General features: G+C 41.3%; 1 protein-coding gene across 1 annotated transcript in view; it reads left to right on the top strand.

Moving 5' to 3' along the window:
• LOC140264333 (pinopsin-like) overlaps window positions 1-13,860 on the top strand; it is an 84,001-nt gene that overhangs the window by 2,489 nt on the left and 67,652 nt on the right. The window contains exon 2 of the mRNA XM_072360039.1: window positions 2,653-3,352. Coding sequence (XP_072216140.1) covers window positions 3,016-3,352 — 337 coding nt within the window. The 5' untranslated portion in view covers window positions 2,653-3,015. The remainder of the gene's footprint in view (window positions 1-2,652; window positions 3,353-13,860) is intronic.

Below are 13,860 nucleotides of genomic sequence, written 5' to 3' on the forward strand. Positions count from 1 at the left end.
GCATTGTGGGCTGCCCCTTGCAAGCTCCTTTCCTGTGGTTAGAGGAGAAAGAATCGTAGAATGTCTTGGGTAGGAAGGGACCTCAAAATCATCTAGTTTGAGCACCGTGATGTAGCTGTAGGTATCCTTGTTCATTGCAGGGGAGCTGGACTACATGTCCTCTTGCAACTCAAATGAGTCTATGATTTGATGATTCTAATTCCTGCCCATGGCAGGGATGCCCCCCAGCAGCTCAGGCCACCCACGGCCTGATCCAAACTGGCCTTCAGTGCCTCCAGGGATGGGGCACCACAGCTTCTCACCACCCTATGAGTAAAGAATTTCTTCCGAATATCCAATCTGAATCTACCCACTATTGGTTTAAAGCTGTCAGCCCTTGTTCTGTCACTACACTCACTGATAATCACAACACTCCATGATAAAGGAGAAAAAACTGGGCTTTGCCTTCACGCTTGGTGTAGGGATGAATTACAGTCAGTTGAATGCTACCCAGAGAATCAATGTCCTATTTACAGACTCTGTAAATATGAATGTTTAATATGCCTCTAAGAATGTGCATAGAATCACTGAATCACCAAGGCTGGAGAAGACCTCCGAGACCATCTAGTCCAACCATCTACTGACCACAAATATTTCCCCACTAAATTATGTCCCTCAGTGCAACATATGAGCATATTTAGTAACTGTGTATGAAAAAACTATATATTATTACTTATATTTTGATGTTAATAGAGATATGTGTATAAAACATTACTCATATTTTTTAAGGGGATTGTAGCCTATGTCTAACTGTGGAGCTTTAATGATAACATTATCTGCAATAATTCAAACCCTTGGCCTATGATTATTCTGGTGAATGTAATTCCCACATAGACACATTTATGATGGCACACTGTAATCTTTGCTACAGATTATCTAGGCATAACCAGTTCAGTTTTGGGGGGAAAAAAATTACATCTGTGCAAATTAATCTGTGTAAATCAGACTTAAGTCTCTCCAAATTTTGAAGCCAGATTCAGCATTATGGTTTTGAGAGGAGCAGATATGACTGACCTTACTTGAATTTCTCAATAAACAGCCACATGCAAACAGATTAGACAAAACTGTCTCAGAAATAATGGGAAAAAAAAATAGTTTAGTAATAGCTAGGGCATAAGGAGGATTATTAAAAAGGAAATATACAAATGATAGCAGAGAGAATTTCAAGTGTTCTTCCTCTTAGATATGCCACTTGAGACCCTTACCAATCTAAATTACCATGTATTTCCTAAATGGGGAGGGGAGAGTGGGGTTGGGGAGGGAGGAAGGTAGAAAGCATCAGCTTTTTGAGTTCTGAGTGGCCAATGTGAAGGTTTGCAAAATGTAACGCTTTCATCATTTTCCCATCATAAGACAGACTTAAGGCAGATTGTCTATATTATCTTCTGAATCACTGCAGCAGCGTCTTTACCACAGTGACTTTGTGAAGTTAGGGAAATAGTAATAACAAATACTTGCCACAGACATTCACCAAGTCAAAAAGCTGTGATTGAAGAAGCAAAACAAACTGCTGTATCTTCAGTAAACACTAATGAGCTCTCATCTTTCCAGTTGGTTAACACATCATATATAATTACTTATTTTCACAAGACAGTTTGCAAAAAGCAATGGTTAGGTGTAATGTAGAAGATGCCACATTTTGAAATGTGTCTAATTATGTCTGCTAAAAGAAAAGTTTTTGTGCTTTCAGCTTACGCATTTTGTTCCAAGCAGTGGGAATTCCTACATGTACCCCAGTCTCCATTTTTATAGCAATATTGCTGCAGAATTTGCCTGCAACCATGCAGAAAGCTTGCTAACCAGTTAGACATCCACATTAGGCATGCTGCTGTTGCTGTACAGAATACACACACGTTGTATTCACTGCGTGTGACTATACAAATTCACATCTGTGGTGGGAGAGAGATGTGAAGCTCAGGGTGTTTGTCTGCCTTATAAATAATGAAGGAGAACACCTGTCCACTGGTAGATGTGGGAGAAGTGGAATTGATATCTCAGCTTTGCCAGCCTTTATAAGCACCTGAGAGCCGCAGAGACTGCACTTGAAATTATTCTTTCTGGGCAGAGAAATACTTTCCCTTCTGAAAAAAATGTGGTTGTAATTAAATTCTAGCCAAGACTAAAACTTCACTCGGTGGATTAACTTGGCATAGAAGATAATACAGATTTCTCCCCTGGGAAGCTATGGTGAAAGATATGTATCACAAGCATTTTTTCCTCTGAGAAACTTTACTAGAAAGGTCTGAACAGCCTTTTCCATGAGAAACTTAGAACTGGGGAAGAAGTGTTTAAAATAGCCAAGGGAACTTCCACAAATTGATATTTCTATTGAAAATCAGAGTGAAAGCTGAAAAGACTGAGAAATTTTTGTTGAAGTTCAAAGAAGGAAATGCTGTAGCTAAATCATATATCAACTTTGTTCTTAGTATGGAAGGGGTTGTTTTGTTTTAACCATTTTTATTAGATATGGAGGTTGGCGGCCCTGCCTGTGGCAGGGGGTTGGAGCTTTATGATCCTAGAGGTCCCTTCCAACCCAAGCCATTCTATGATTCTGTAATTCTATGATTCTGTGATTCTATGATTTGTTTTCTCTCTTTTTTTTTTTTTCTTCAGAAACAACAGTAGCTGCTGTTGGTTGGAGGGTTTCCCATTTGCTCTGAAGGAGGCCATGTTGAAGCACCCTCATAAGACACCGTCCAGTTTAAGTGTCAAAAAAGGTCATCTAAGATGATCCAATTTTTAAAAAATAAAGATGAATTTGAGATCACTGCTTGTTTTTTATGCCCTGGAGCCCCATGCAGATCTGACCACTGAAAGGAAATGCAGGAAAATATTCCTCAGCTGAGTGAAGATAGATCGCAAGAATCCTGAAATGATTTGACCTGTAATGGAGGGATGCTTCTGTGAAACTGCCAGAGGACTTCAGCATAGGGCACCTGGTGTCTCTGCCCTCATCAACCTGTGGCAAAGTACGAAATGAACCACACTTGGACATATAACCTGAGCTTTGGCACACCTACGGATCCTGTTGAGCCAAGAGCTGGACTCTCACGAAATGGGCACACAGTAGCAGCTGTTTTTCTTGGATTAATTTTGTTTTTTGGTTTCCTCAATAACTTGATTGTCCTCATCCTCTTCTGCAAGTTCAAAACCCTCCGTAACCCTGTCAACATGCTCCTCCTGAACATCAGTATCAGTGACATGTTAGTGTGCGTCTCAGGCACTACCCTGAGTTTTGCATCCAACATCCATGGCAAATGGATTGGAGGGGAGCATGGTTGTAGGTGGTATGGCTTTGTCAATTCCTGCTTTGGTAAGAGTTCAATGATAATTCTCTCATACTATTCAATAGAGGTGAATGAAGCAAGTCAGTGAGTTAGCTGCTGTGTGGTTAAAAAGAGCGATGCTTTGGTTTCCTTGTTACAGTAAAACAGAAGTGAAATTCATGGTGTAAAGCATTTTAATGGAAGGCTTTATAAAATAGCAGAGAGCTGACAAATATTCCTTAACACATCCAATTCTTTAAATAACTTATTTAAGAGCTAGAAGTAGCATCTACAAAGAGGAATTCCTTCTGGAATAAGAAATCAGAACAGAGTGTGTGAACAGAATGTGTGCCAACAGTAGACAGTCCCCTCAGCAAAGCTTCTATCACAAACAAAGCCTCATGAAAGTCCTCCATGTGTCATCTGTAATTATTTATTGATCTATAACATGAATTCCCTTTTGTCCCAGATAATGACAGTTTTTATTATTAGATGCTTTCCATTCTCCCCCAAAGCAAAATCTTTATTTGAAAATTACATCATGCAAATTCAATAACAAATTAAGTCATGGAACTAGATGTCAGAAATACTCAAAGTGTGCATCAAAGCCGTAGATAAATAGTATCTTTGCATCCTTTTTCTGTCCATTTTTGTGAGCACTGAAGAAGGCTCTGGTCCCTTAGCTGTCTGGAGCTTTAGAAAACAGCTTCCTCAAAGTAACTTTGTAGAATATATTCGCATGGAAGGCATGGGGATTTTGGATATATTCCCAAACCTTTGGTGCTCTGTCTTTATAACTGCATGAAGAACACAGAGCTAGTTTTCTCAGAGAGGGAAAGTTTAGGGGTGGGTTCTCCCCATCCCCTAATTTACCCTCGTTTTTTATTATTAAGGAAAGGGATGGGAAAATAACATTTTAATTGAGAAGAAGGAAAGGTATGTGCGAAGGGGTTTAGAAAAAAAACAAAACAAAACAACTTATGTTGAAAGTATCTTTTTGAGCTTGTTGGCTTTGGCCAGGATACCAGTGTGTTCCCATCCCAGTTACTGCAAATGTAAAATAGCAAAAGGTCAGCTTCCCTTGGCGGGGGGACTTACTTGTGGATTGATTCTTGAGGTCTACTGTATACATCAGCTGAATGGCAGGTTTCTGTGCTGCAGTGACACACATGCTCAAGGGAGAGGGCCTGGTGCAGTTTAAAAAATGGGTTAGATTGACAAAGAAGCAGCAAACAAACAAAATCACAAAACCCAGAGTGCGAAGGGTAACTTCAGCTCCACTTACTTGTTCTTCGTTTGTTAGCGGGGTGGCTGGGCTGGCTGGGACTGCCTGACTGATGGCAATTACTGAACTGTGCACATGGAAACTTTTCCTAACAGTGTTGAAGACATTATTCTGCAATTCCTTTTGCAAAGCCTTGCAACACTCACAACTAAAAGAGCATAAAGGGCATGCTGAAGAAGTTCCTGAAGAATTGTAATTAAAAAAATGTTCTCTGGAAATAACATGGGTAGAAGCAAATAATACTAGCAGGTGGCTTAACATTCACACATCTCTATGGACAGCTTATATCTGTAGATAAATACCATTGTTCACAAATTTTCTTGAACTTAGGAACTCTAATATGTGCTAAAGAAGAGCTAATGCAGGTGTGCTGCAGGCTGATAGTATTATCTGTATAACAAGCTAATGGGAATGGTTAATTTCTTTCACAGTATTTGGAAAATTATCTGAAAGAAGTATGTGCTTTGAATCTTCCCTTTCCCCCTCCCCCCCCCCCCCCCCCCCTTTTCTGAGGCTTTCAGATATTAATGGTAAAGGGAAAAAGCAACATCTTACTCATTCTTTTGTCTTCCGCAAAACTTAGCAAAGTGATTCAGATACTCGAGGGGAGGAAACATTAAGTATACTCTGTATCGTAAGCTGATGGTTAAGACCTCACAGTGTAACCACGGAAGATAAGGAAATAAATATTTGTCAGCAAGATGAGTTTCTGACAACAATGTAGTCCAATTTAGATCACAGCCTTTGTCTTGATCACTATGGATATGTTCTGAGTGACAAAGTGTATTTAATTTATAAACATAATTGCCATAACTATGCATAATACAAAATAATAGCTACAATATATGAGGCTGCAGCATAACATGTGTGAGCACATTATATGTGATTGAGAAGGAGACTGTTTATTTGTATTGTTAACACTTATTTGCAGTCCTTTAGCTATGCTTCTAAAAAGTTGCATGCTTTCTAATAACTGAAAATTACCGTACTCTTCATTGTGCCTTCTTCCTTGTTTTGGCCCATCAGAGCTCAGAGGAGTGGCCCTAATGCTCAGGGTCCATAAAGAGAGTCTGAAGTTCAACATCTCAGAGAAGGCACTGGGGAGACCTCATTGTGGCCTTCCAATATTTGAAGGGAGCATATAAACAGGAGGGGGAATGGCTGTTCTCAAGGGTGAACAGTGATGCAAGGGAGGACTGTTTGCAAGGGAAGACAAGTCAAGAGTGGCTTTAAACTCAGGCAGGAGAAGTTTAGGTTAGATATTAGGAGGAAATTTTCCACACAGAGGGTGGTGAAGCACTGGAACAGGTTGCCCAAGGAGGTTGTGGATGCCCCATCCCTAGAGGCATTCAAGACCAGGCTGGATGTGGCTCTGGGCAGCATGGCTGAGTAGCAGGGGGTTCAAACTGAATTTTAAGTGGTTATTTTGTTCTTTCACACTTTGTTTTGTGGTGCTATGAAAGCCACCTTCTTCCTGTCTAAAATGAAATTGAGAGTGAAGGCTTTATCTGACAGGTCTGTAGCCTGGGGGAAATTTGAGCCAGTGAAGAAGGAGGATGAGGTTTGTTTGAAATGCAAATATGTGGCCATAGATCACTCATTTTGTTTGAAGTGCCTTATCTGTTTTTAAATCACATAAGTATTTCCCTGGGGGGTGATCTGCAAAGCAGATCTCATCCTCTTCCCTGCAAAATCCACAGTGCAGCTGACATTGCTTACTGTGGAATTGATCTGCTGTGGAAATAGTCTTTACTAGGTGACTCTTTGCTTGCTCTGGGCACTTAAAAACCATGAATCAAGAACCAGTACTAGATTTGCCACGGGCACAGTGGAAAAAATAAGGACAAAGCATAGATGTTTTGCTTATTTGCTTGCTGATTTCCACACCTATGCTTTCAAACCATTCTCTGAAGGCTGATAATTTAGAAACGAATGGGCAATGCAGATGTTGATCAATAAGCATGTAATGTGGATTTTAAGAACAGTGAATATCATGAACCTTGATGCAGCAGCACAAGAGCTGTTGGGATTTCATTTGGGGGAGCATAAGGGATGGAAATAGAGGAGGGAAAACTGAAGGAACTGAAATTGTGCCAGGGTAAGTTTAGGCTGGATATCAGGAAAAATTTGTTTTCAGAAAGGGTTGTTAAGCACTGGAATAGGCTCCCCAGGGAGGTTGTTGATTCACCATCCCTGGATGTGTTTAAGAGCCTTTGGATGTGGCATTCAGGGACATGATTGAGCGGAGGGTCTTTTCCAACCTGAGCAATTCTATGGTTCTGTGACAAGATGTGTTAAAAATGAAGCTTTCTCCAGTCTAGAAAATTCAGCATTGGATTCTATGGCTGGAAAGTTTTGAGGTGCATCACTAACAATGACATTTTTTGTGATTCTTGAACTCTTAGCTCATGTTTTTAGATGTCTGCTGTTTTCTTTCTACATTATTCTTCATGGTAATTAAAACAACAGGTGGTTTGTTTGTGAAAGCTGTTTGATGTGAAGCGATGTCTTCCACATAGTGCCATGTCTTTGTCCTGTATGCAAGACAGGGCTGTGCTCTTTAACCTGTTCTAACTGAAGCAAAGTTTACAAATGCATCTTTATGACTACTGATAAACTGACGTCCTTTCTAATTGAGGACTTCAGCCTTTTTAGAAAGTCTGTATCTGTGGAGGCAGATAAACTTTTCAGTCACATTAAAGCATTTTACCATAAAGTGGTAGTGAATGGAGCTAAATCCAGCTGGCGACAGGTCTTGAGTGGTGTTCCCCAGGGGTCAGTGCTGGGGCCCACCCTCTTCAGTATCTTAATTGATGACCTGAATGAGGTCATCAATTGCACTCTCAGTAAGCTTGCAGATGACACCAAATTGGCTGGGAGTGTGGATCTGCCTGGGGGTAGTGAGGCCTTACAGAGGGATCTGGACAGGCTGGAGAGCTGGGCTGAAGCCAATGGGATGAGGTTCAACAAGACCAAATGCCACGTCCTACACTGTCTACAACAACCCCAGGCGATGCTACAGGCTTGGGATGGAGTGGCTGGAAGACTGTAGAGGAAATGGACCTGGGGGTATTGATTGATGCTCAGGTGAACATGAGCCGACAGTGTGCCCAGGCAGCCAAGAAGGCCAATGGCATCCTGGCTTCCATCAGAAATAGTGTTGCCAGCAGGAGCAGAGAGGTGCTTGTTCCCCTGTAGTCAGCTCTGGTGAGGCTGCACCTCAAGTACTGTGTCCAGTTTTGGGCCCCTCACTGCAAGAAAGACACTGAGGTCCTGAACATGTTCAAAGGAGGGCAACAAAGCTGGTGAGGGGTCTGGAGCACAGGCCATATGATGAGAGGCTGAAGGAGCTGGGAATGTTCATCCTGGAGAAGAGGAGGCTCAGGGGAGACCTTATTGCTCTCTGTAACTTCCTGAAGGGAGGTTGTAGTGAGCTGGGGGTCAGCCTCTTCTGTCATGTCATTAGTGATAGGACCAGAGGGAATGGTTTCAAGCTACAGCAGGGGAGATTCAGGCTGGACATAAGGAAGTATTACTACTCAGAAAGGGTGGTCAAGCACTGGAATGGACTGCCCAGGGAGGTGGTGGAGTCACCACCCCTGGGGGTATTCAAGGAGTGATTGGATGTCGTGTTGAGGAATATGGTTTAGTGGGAGCTATTAGTAATTATTAGTAATATTACTATTAGTAATAGGTGAACAGTTGGACTGGATGATCTTTTAGGTCTTTTCCAACCTTGGTGATTCTATGATTCTGTGATTTTATGCTTTTGATATTGTAAATTGCCAGAGAATACACTAAATGAGAAATAGAGCTGCTCATGAATTTGTTTTAAAGTTCAGCCTCCCTGTGACATTAAATGAATGATTTTCTTTTTAGTATTTTGATGTGATTTCATATGCTGTGTCTTAGACTACTACACCAAACAAAGGCACTTAAAATTAAAGTACAAACATCTATCATAGTGTAAGCTGTCTGCTTATGAGTTGCAGTTGTAATCCCAGGTGAAGTGAGTGGCTCTTCTGTGAGAAGAGATATGGTGGTGATTATTTGTTTTGTTTGGTTTGTGTTTGCTTTTTTCTAAATCCCCAAGGATAAAAGCTTTATATTACTTGACTTGACTCCACAAGAGCTATGCCTAGAGTTGCCTGATCCCCAATAGACTGATACTCATCTCCCACTGTGAAACCACTCTTAGCAGCTCCTTACTTGGCACCTGAACATGAATAGCTGCTTTTCCAAGTGAGCTAATGGGGGTTTAAAGTAGTATTTCTATTAAAATAAGTAAATAAATAAATAAGCTGATAGCAAGCACCACTGATCAGTAAAGTTTAAGAAAGCTTAGTTCTCCTTCAGAACTCAAAAGATATTCTCTACTTGAAGTGAATAGATTCTATTGTGCCTGCAGTCAACAGGCAAACTTTTCTACGTGGCTGTTTGATATCATAGATATTTTACTTTTTCAAAAGAAAGGAGCAAGGAAAAGGTTCTCTAACTAATTGGAAAACATCAAAGGTTGTGCTCACAGTGCTAGAAAAGGAGAAGTACTATCATTACTTGGAGGATTTTACTGATCTTAGTAATAGTGTTACAAGTAGTGGGTTTTTTTCTTATGTTTTCTTTCAGTATAACTTCAAGCACCTCATATCTGATAAACAGTACAGTAAATGGAAGCTCAAAATTACTTATTCAGGCCATATTGTTAAATACACCTCTGAAACACATATTTACATGGAAACATGAAATGCCTCGTAGAGACAGATGGAAATCATCTCACTAAAACCAGACATTTTCCAGTCCCTCAGGCTTCTTTCATAATCAATAGAAAATCAAATCTGCCAACATGCAAATCATCTGATGTAAAGTCCTCTTTAGGGTGATATGAGCTGTGTCGTAGAATTGACTCTGTTTCCACTAGTTTTGAAAGGAGCCGAGGATGGTGAGGTGGATATGTGCTCTGTACCCCTCTGCAGCCAGGAGATGGCCCTCACAACCTGGGTGCTTATCGTTCCTTTTGGCTTCTATGTCATTTTCTTACTTTTTCTTATAGTTCCCTCTACACTTCAACATTGTGTCCTTTTCCTGGATGTTGTGTTTACCTTTTAGTTTATTTCTAATTCCTCCAGGCATCAAACACCATCCTGATTGAAATCAATTGGAATAAATACCTAAAAGTGAATATTTGGAAAACATTTATGAGGTTTCCCTGAAGTGGTGGCCATCTCCTTTCAGAACTTGACCACACATTCATTGTGCAGGGAAAATGCTGTCTGTTCTGCCTACAGATAGATAATTGGGAGAGCATAGAATCATAGAATCATAGAATTATCCAGGTTGGAAAAGACCTTGAAGATCATCAAGTCCAACCGCAGCCTAACCAGTACCCCATCTCTAAGAAAAAAAAAAAAAAAAAACAAAAAAAAAAAAACAAAACCAACCTCTGCTAAATCATATCCCTGAGTACCACATCCAAACGGCTCTTAAACACATCCAGGGATGGCGATTCAACCACCTCCCTGGGGAGCCCATTCCAGTACCTAACCACCCTTTCTGTAAAGAAGTTCTTCCTAATATCCAACCTAAACTTGCCCTGGCGCAACTTGAGGCCATTTCCCCTCATCCTGTCACTTGTCACTAGTGAGAAGAGACCTGCCCCACTCTCACTGTAAGAACCTTTCAGGTACTGGAAGACGGCAATAAGGTCTCCCCTCAGTCTCCTCTTCCTCAGGCTAAATAGCCCCAGCTTCCTTAGCCTCTCCTCATAGGGCTGATTCTCCAAGCCCTTCACGAGCCTCGTTGCCCTTCTCTGGACCTGCTCCAGTACCTCCATATCTTTCTTGTGCTGAGGTGCCCAAAACTGGACACAGTACTCGAGGTGAGGCCTCACCAATGCCGAGTACAGGGGCAGGATGACTTCCTTAGTCCTGCTCAGCACACCATTCTTGATACAAGCCAGGATGCCGTTGGCCTTCTTGGCCACCCGGGCACACTGTCGGCTCATGTTCAGCCGTGCATCAATCAGTACCCCCAGGTCCATTTCCTCCACACAGTCCTCCAGCCACTCCGCCCCAAGCCTATAGCGCTGCCTGGGGTTGTTGTGGCCGAAGTGCAGGACTCGGCATTTGGCCTTGTTAAACCTCATTCCATTGGCTTCAGCCCAGCTCTCCAGCCTGTCCAGATCCCTCTGTAGGGCCTTGCTACCCCCAGGCAGATCCACACTCCCAGCCAATTTAGTGTCATCTGCGAACTTACTGAGAGCGCACTCAATGCCCCCATCGAGGTCATCAATAAAGATGTTGAAGAGGACAGGCCCCAGAGCAGGATCATTGTGCTTTCACATGCTATTGAAACAAACAGGGTGTCAGTTCAAGCAAAAATGTTAGAAAGCCAGTTAAAGAAGGAATCATATAGTAGAGAGAAAGTATTATCAAACATGGTTGCTTCTCCCTCCTTTGTACTGAGCAGCTCCAGCTCAGCTCCAACTCAACTCCACTGGGACTGTTTCCCCTTCTCCTCCAGGCTCCTAGCCTTCAGCACAGAGGAAATGGAAGCATGTGGCTCTAAGAGGAGCTAGAGCATACTCTAAACAGGTCATTGATCTCTGCTTGCCCTTCAACATGCTTCAGCAGGCACATGTAGATTGAGTCATCATGAGTCTCGGCTGCCACTGCCAATATTTTCAGCTGCTGTGTTTTGTTCTGTGATAATCTAGAGTCTATTCCCCTAATACCTGACCAAAAGATAGACAACAAAAGCTGTGCCGTAACAACAGTGAATGGTGTGCAGCATCTTGTGTGTGCATCCCTGAAAGAAGGAACAGAAGAACAGCAGAATTCTGCAAGGAAATCAATAGTTTCCTTGGAAATTTTTGAAGTATAATTATCAGCTGTCCTACTGATGCCAAATTCTGTTCTGGAAGAAATGTTCAACACATGCACAAAGTCTGTTTTTGTGTGTGTGCAAGTAACTGCAATTATTTGCCTGTGTTTAAAGATACCATATCAAGCAGTCATGCCTATGATTCAGTGCTCTACCTTGTAGCCCTGTATTGCAGAATGTTAAGGATTTCATGCAAAGAAGGATGCAAAATAAAATCACTTTACATGCAGATATGGAAGGAGCTTAAGGAAAAGCCACATCAAATTTCCTTGCAAAATTATTCTGGTGATGAATGAGTCTAAAAGGTCAGGGCTGCAAGCTGTGTTTGAGATGATGGAAGAGAATTTCTGTCAGAGTTGGGTATAATCATGTGCATTTGCAGACTTTATTCTTTATTTCTAGGTCACAGCATTAACACAGGTAATGCTGAGTCTGACGCTACTTTTCTATCACCATAGGAGAAAGTAGAGAACAACTGTGTCCATACTCAGGACACATCTATGTGAAGAAATATGCTATTAAAATGTACCTGGTTTCCCACCCCCTCAGTGGGTAAAATGAATTAAACTACAGCCCAGTAAATAAGCAGTATTCACTCAGAAAAAGTACACTGGAGAGCACTGGATTTTGTAAATGGCTATTCAATCATATTCTGTTTAACTATGTTGTTGCCTTGTTGCCTTGTGAAGGCTTGTGAAGGGCCTAGAGAATATGCCCTATGAGGAGAGGCTGAGGAAACTGGGGCTGTTTAGTCTGGGAAAAGGAGGCTGAGGGGAGACCTTATTGCTCTCTTCCAGTATCTGAAAGGTGCTTAAAGTAGAGCAGGGTTGGTCTCTTCTCACTGGTGACAGGACGAGAGGAAATGGCCTCAGGTTGTGCCAGGGCAAGTTTAGGTTGGATATCAGGAAAAGCTTCTTTACAGAAATGGTTGTTAAGCACTGGAATAGGCTCCCCAGGGATGTGTTTAAGAGCCGTTTGGATGTGGTGCTCAAAGACATGATTTAGCGGAGGGTTGTTAGAGTTAGGGTAGTATGGGTAGGTGATGGCTGGATTCAATGATCTTTAAGGCCTTTTCCAACCTGAGTCATGCTATGATTCTATGATTCTCTGTACTTAATAATCTCTGTGAATTCTTAAGAACCTTGTGCTACCCCATCTGAACAGAATTCTATAATTAAAAAAAACCCAGCAACTTGAACTTCCCTTGCAGTCCCTGCAGTCTACCAGAGAGTGGATATTAACTCTGACTATTTAAAACCAAGTTATATAGCTAGTGGCATTTTCTTAACTGATGACATTTATTTTCAATGTCCATTTCTTTTAGGAAGCATTTAAGCAGAATGCTACATCTTCCAGTCTAATAAGCAAATGAAAACCTACTGGCTTTTCAGTGATAAAGGAGACACACGACCATTAGCATTGTTCCGAATAATACCACAGTAATGGCTAATAACTACCCATTCCATTTTTTCTGCTTTTTTCTTATCAGTGGCCGATACTTTTTATTTGAAGTAACCACCAAGGATTTTATTATGTCTGCGTGTCTGCCGCTTTTCTAATAAAGAACAGTTATTAAGATGAGGAAATCATTTACAGTAGTTCACAGAATGTTATGGAAAAAGTGCTGATATGAAAAAACAAGTTTCTTTCAAAGCTGAAGCTGCTCTGTTTAGATTTGTGTTTTTCTAGGGATCAAGACTAGCTTAGAAGCATTTCTGAAACAAGAGATTCAATAAAAGTCTAATAAGTTAATAAGCTACAGCCTCTATTGATTCACAGGCTTCTTATTTTTTTCTGATGATTTCACAGCTAAAAGGAATCACTACTTAAATTATCCAATAACCCAAATACCTCCTATTGCTGGAAGGTCTGTGAGTTTGTGTTTTTGTTTTGTTTTGTTTTGTTTTGTTTTGTTTTTTTAACTTTGTTTTGTTCTTTCTCCAGAATACTGAGTGAAAATGACCTCTGAATGCTATTATTATTGTTATTAATTTCCATAACTGAGACAGACAAGGTGAACATTTGAGGTCTGTAAACAGCAAACACATAGGAGTATCACTCCAGGTAGCTGCTCCCATCCACTGACATCCCATCATTATTTTCAGCATAGTATAACATAACATAGCATAGCATAACAGTAGAATTAGAATTAGAATAGAACTGAATGAAAATAGGATAGAAGTAGTTCAGTCGCAATGGACCTTGAGTCCAACTACCTTACCATGTCACAGCTAACCAAAAATTACAGCATCTTATTGAGGCCAACCATTTGTGTGCCCCGGTGGCGCAGCGGTAGAATTCCCGTTTGCAACACCAGGGGGCCCGGGTTCGAATCCCCCCTGTGGAGCAGGGGGCAGAAGTGCCGCTCTGCTACACAGAGGGCTCGAATCC

This window comes from Excalfactoria chinensis, chromosome 1 (genome assembly GCF_039878825.1).
Source record: "Excalfactoria chinensis isolate bCotChi1 chromosome 1, bCotChi1.hap2, whole genome shotgun sequence".
In the NCBI taxonomy this organism is placed as follows: Eukaryota; Metazoa; Chordata; class Aves; order Galliformes; family Phasianidae; genus Excalfactoria; species Excalfactoria chinensis.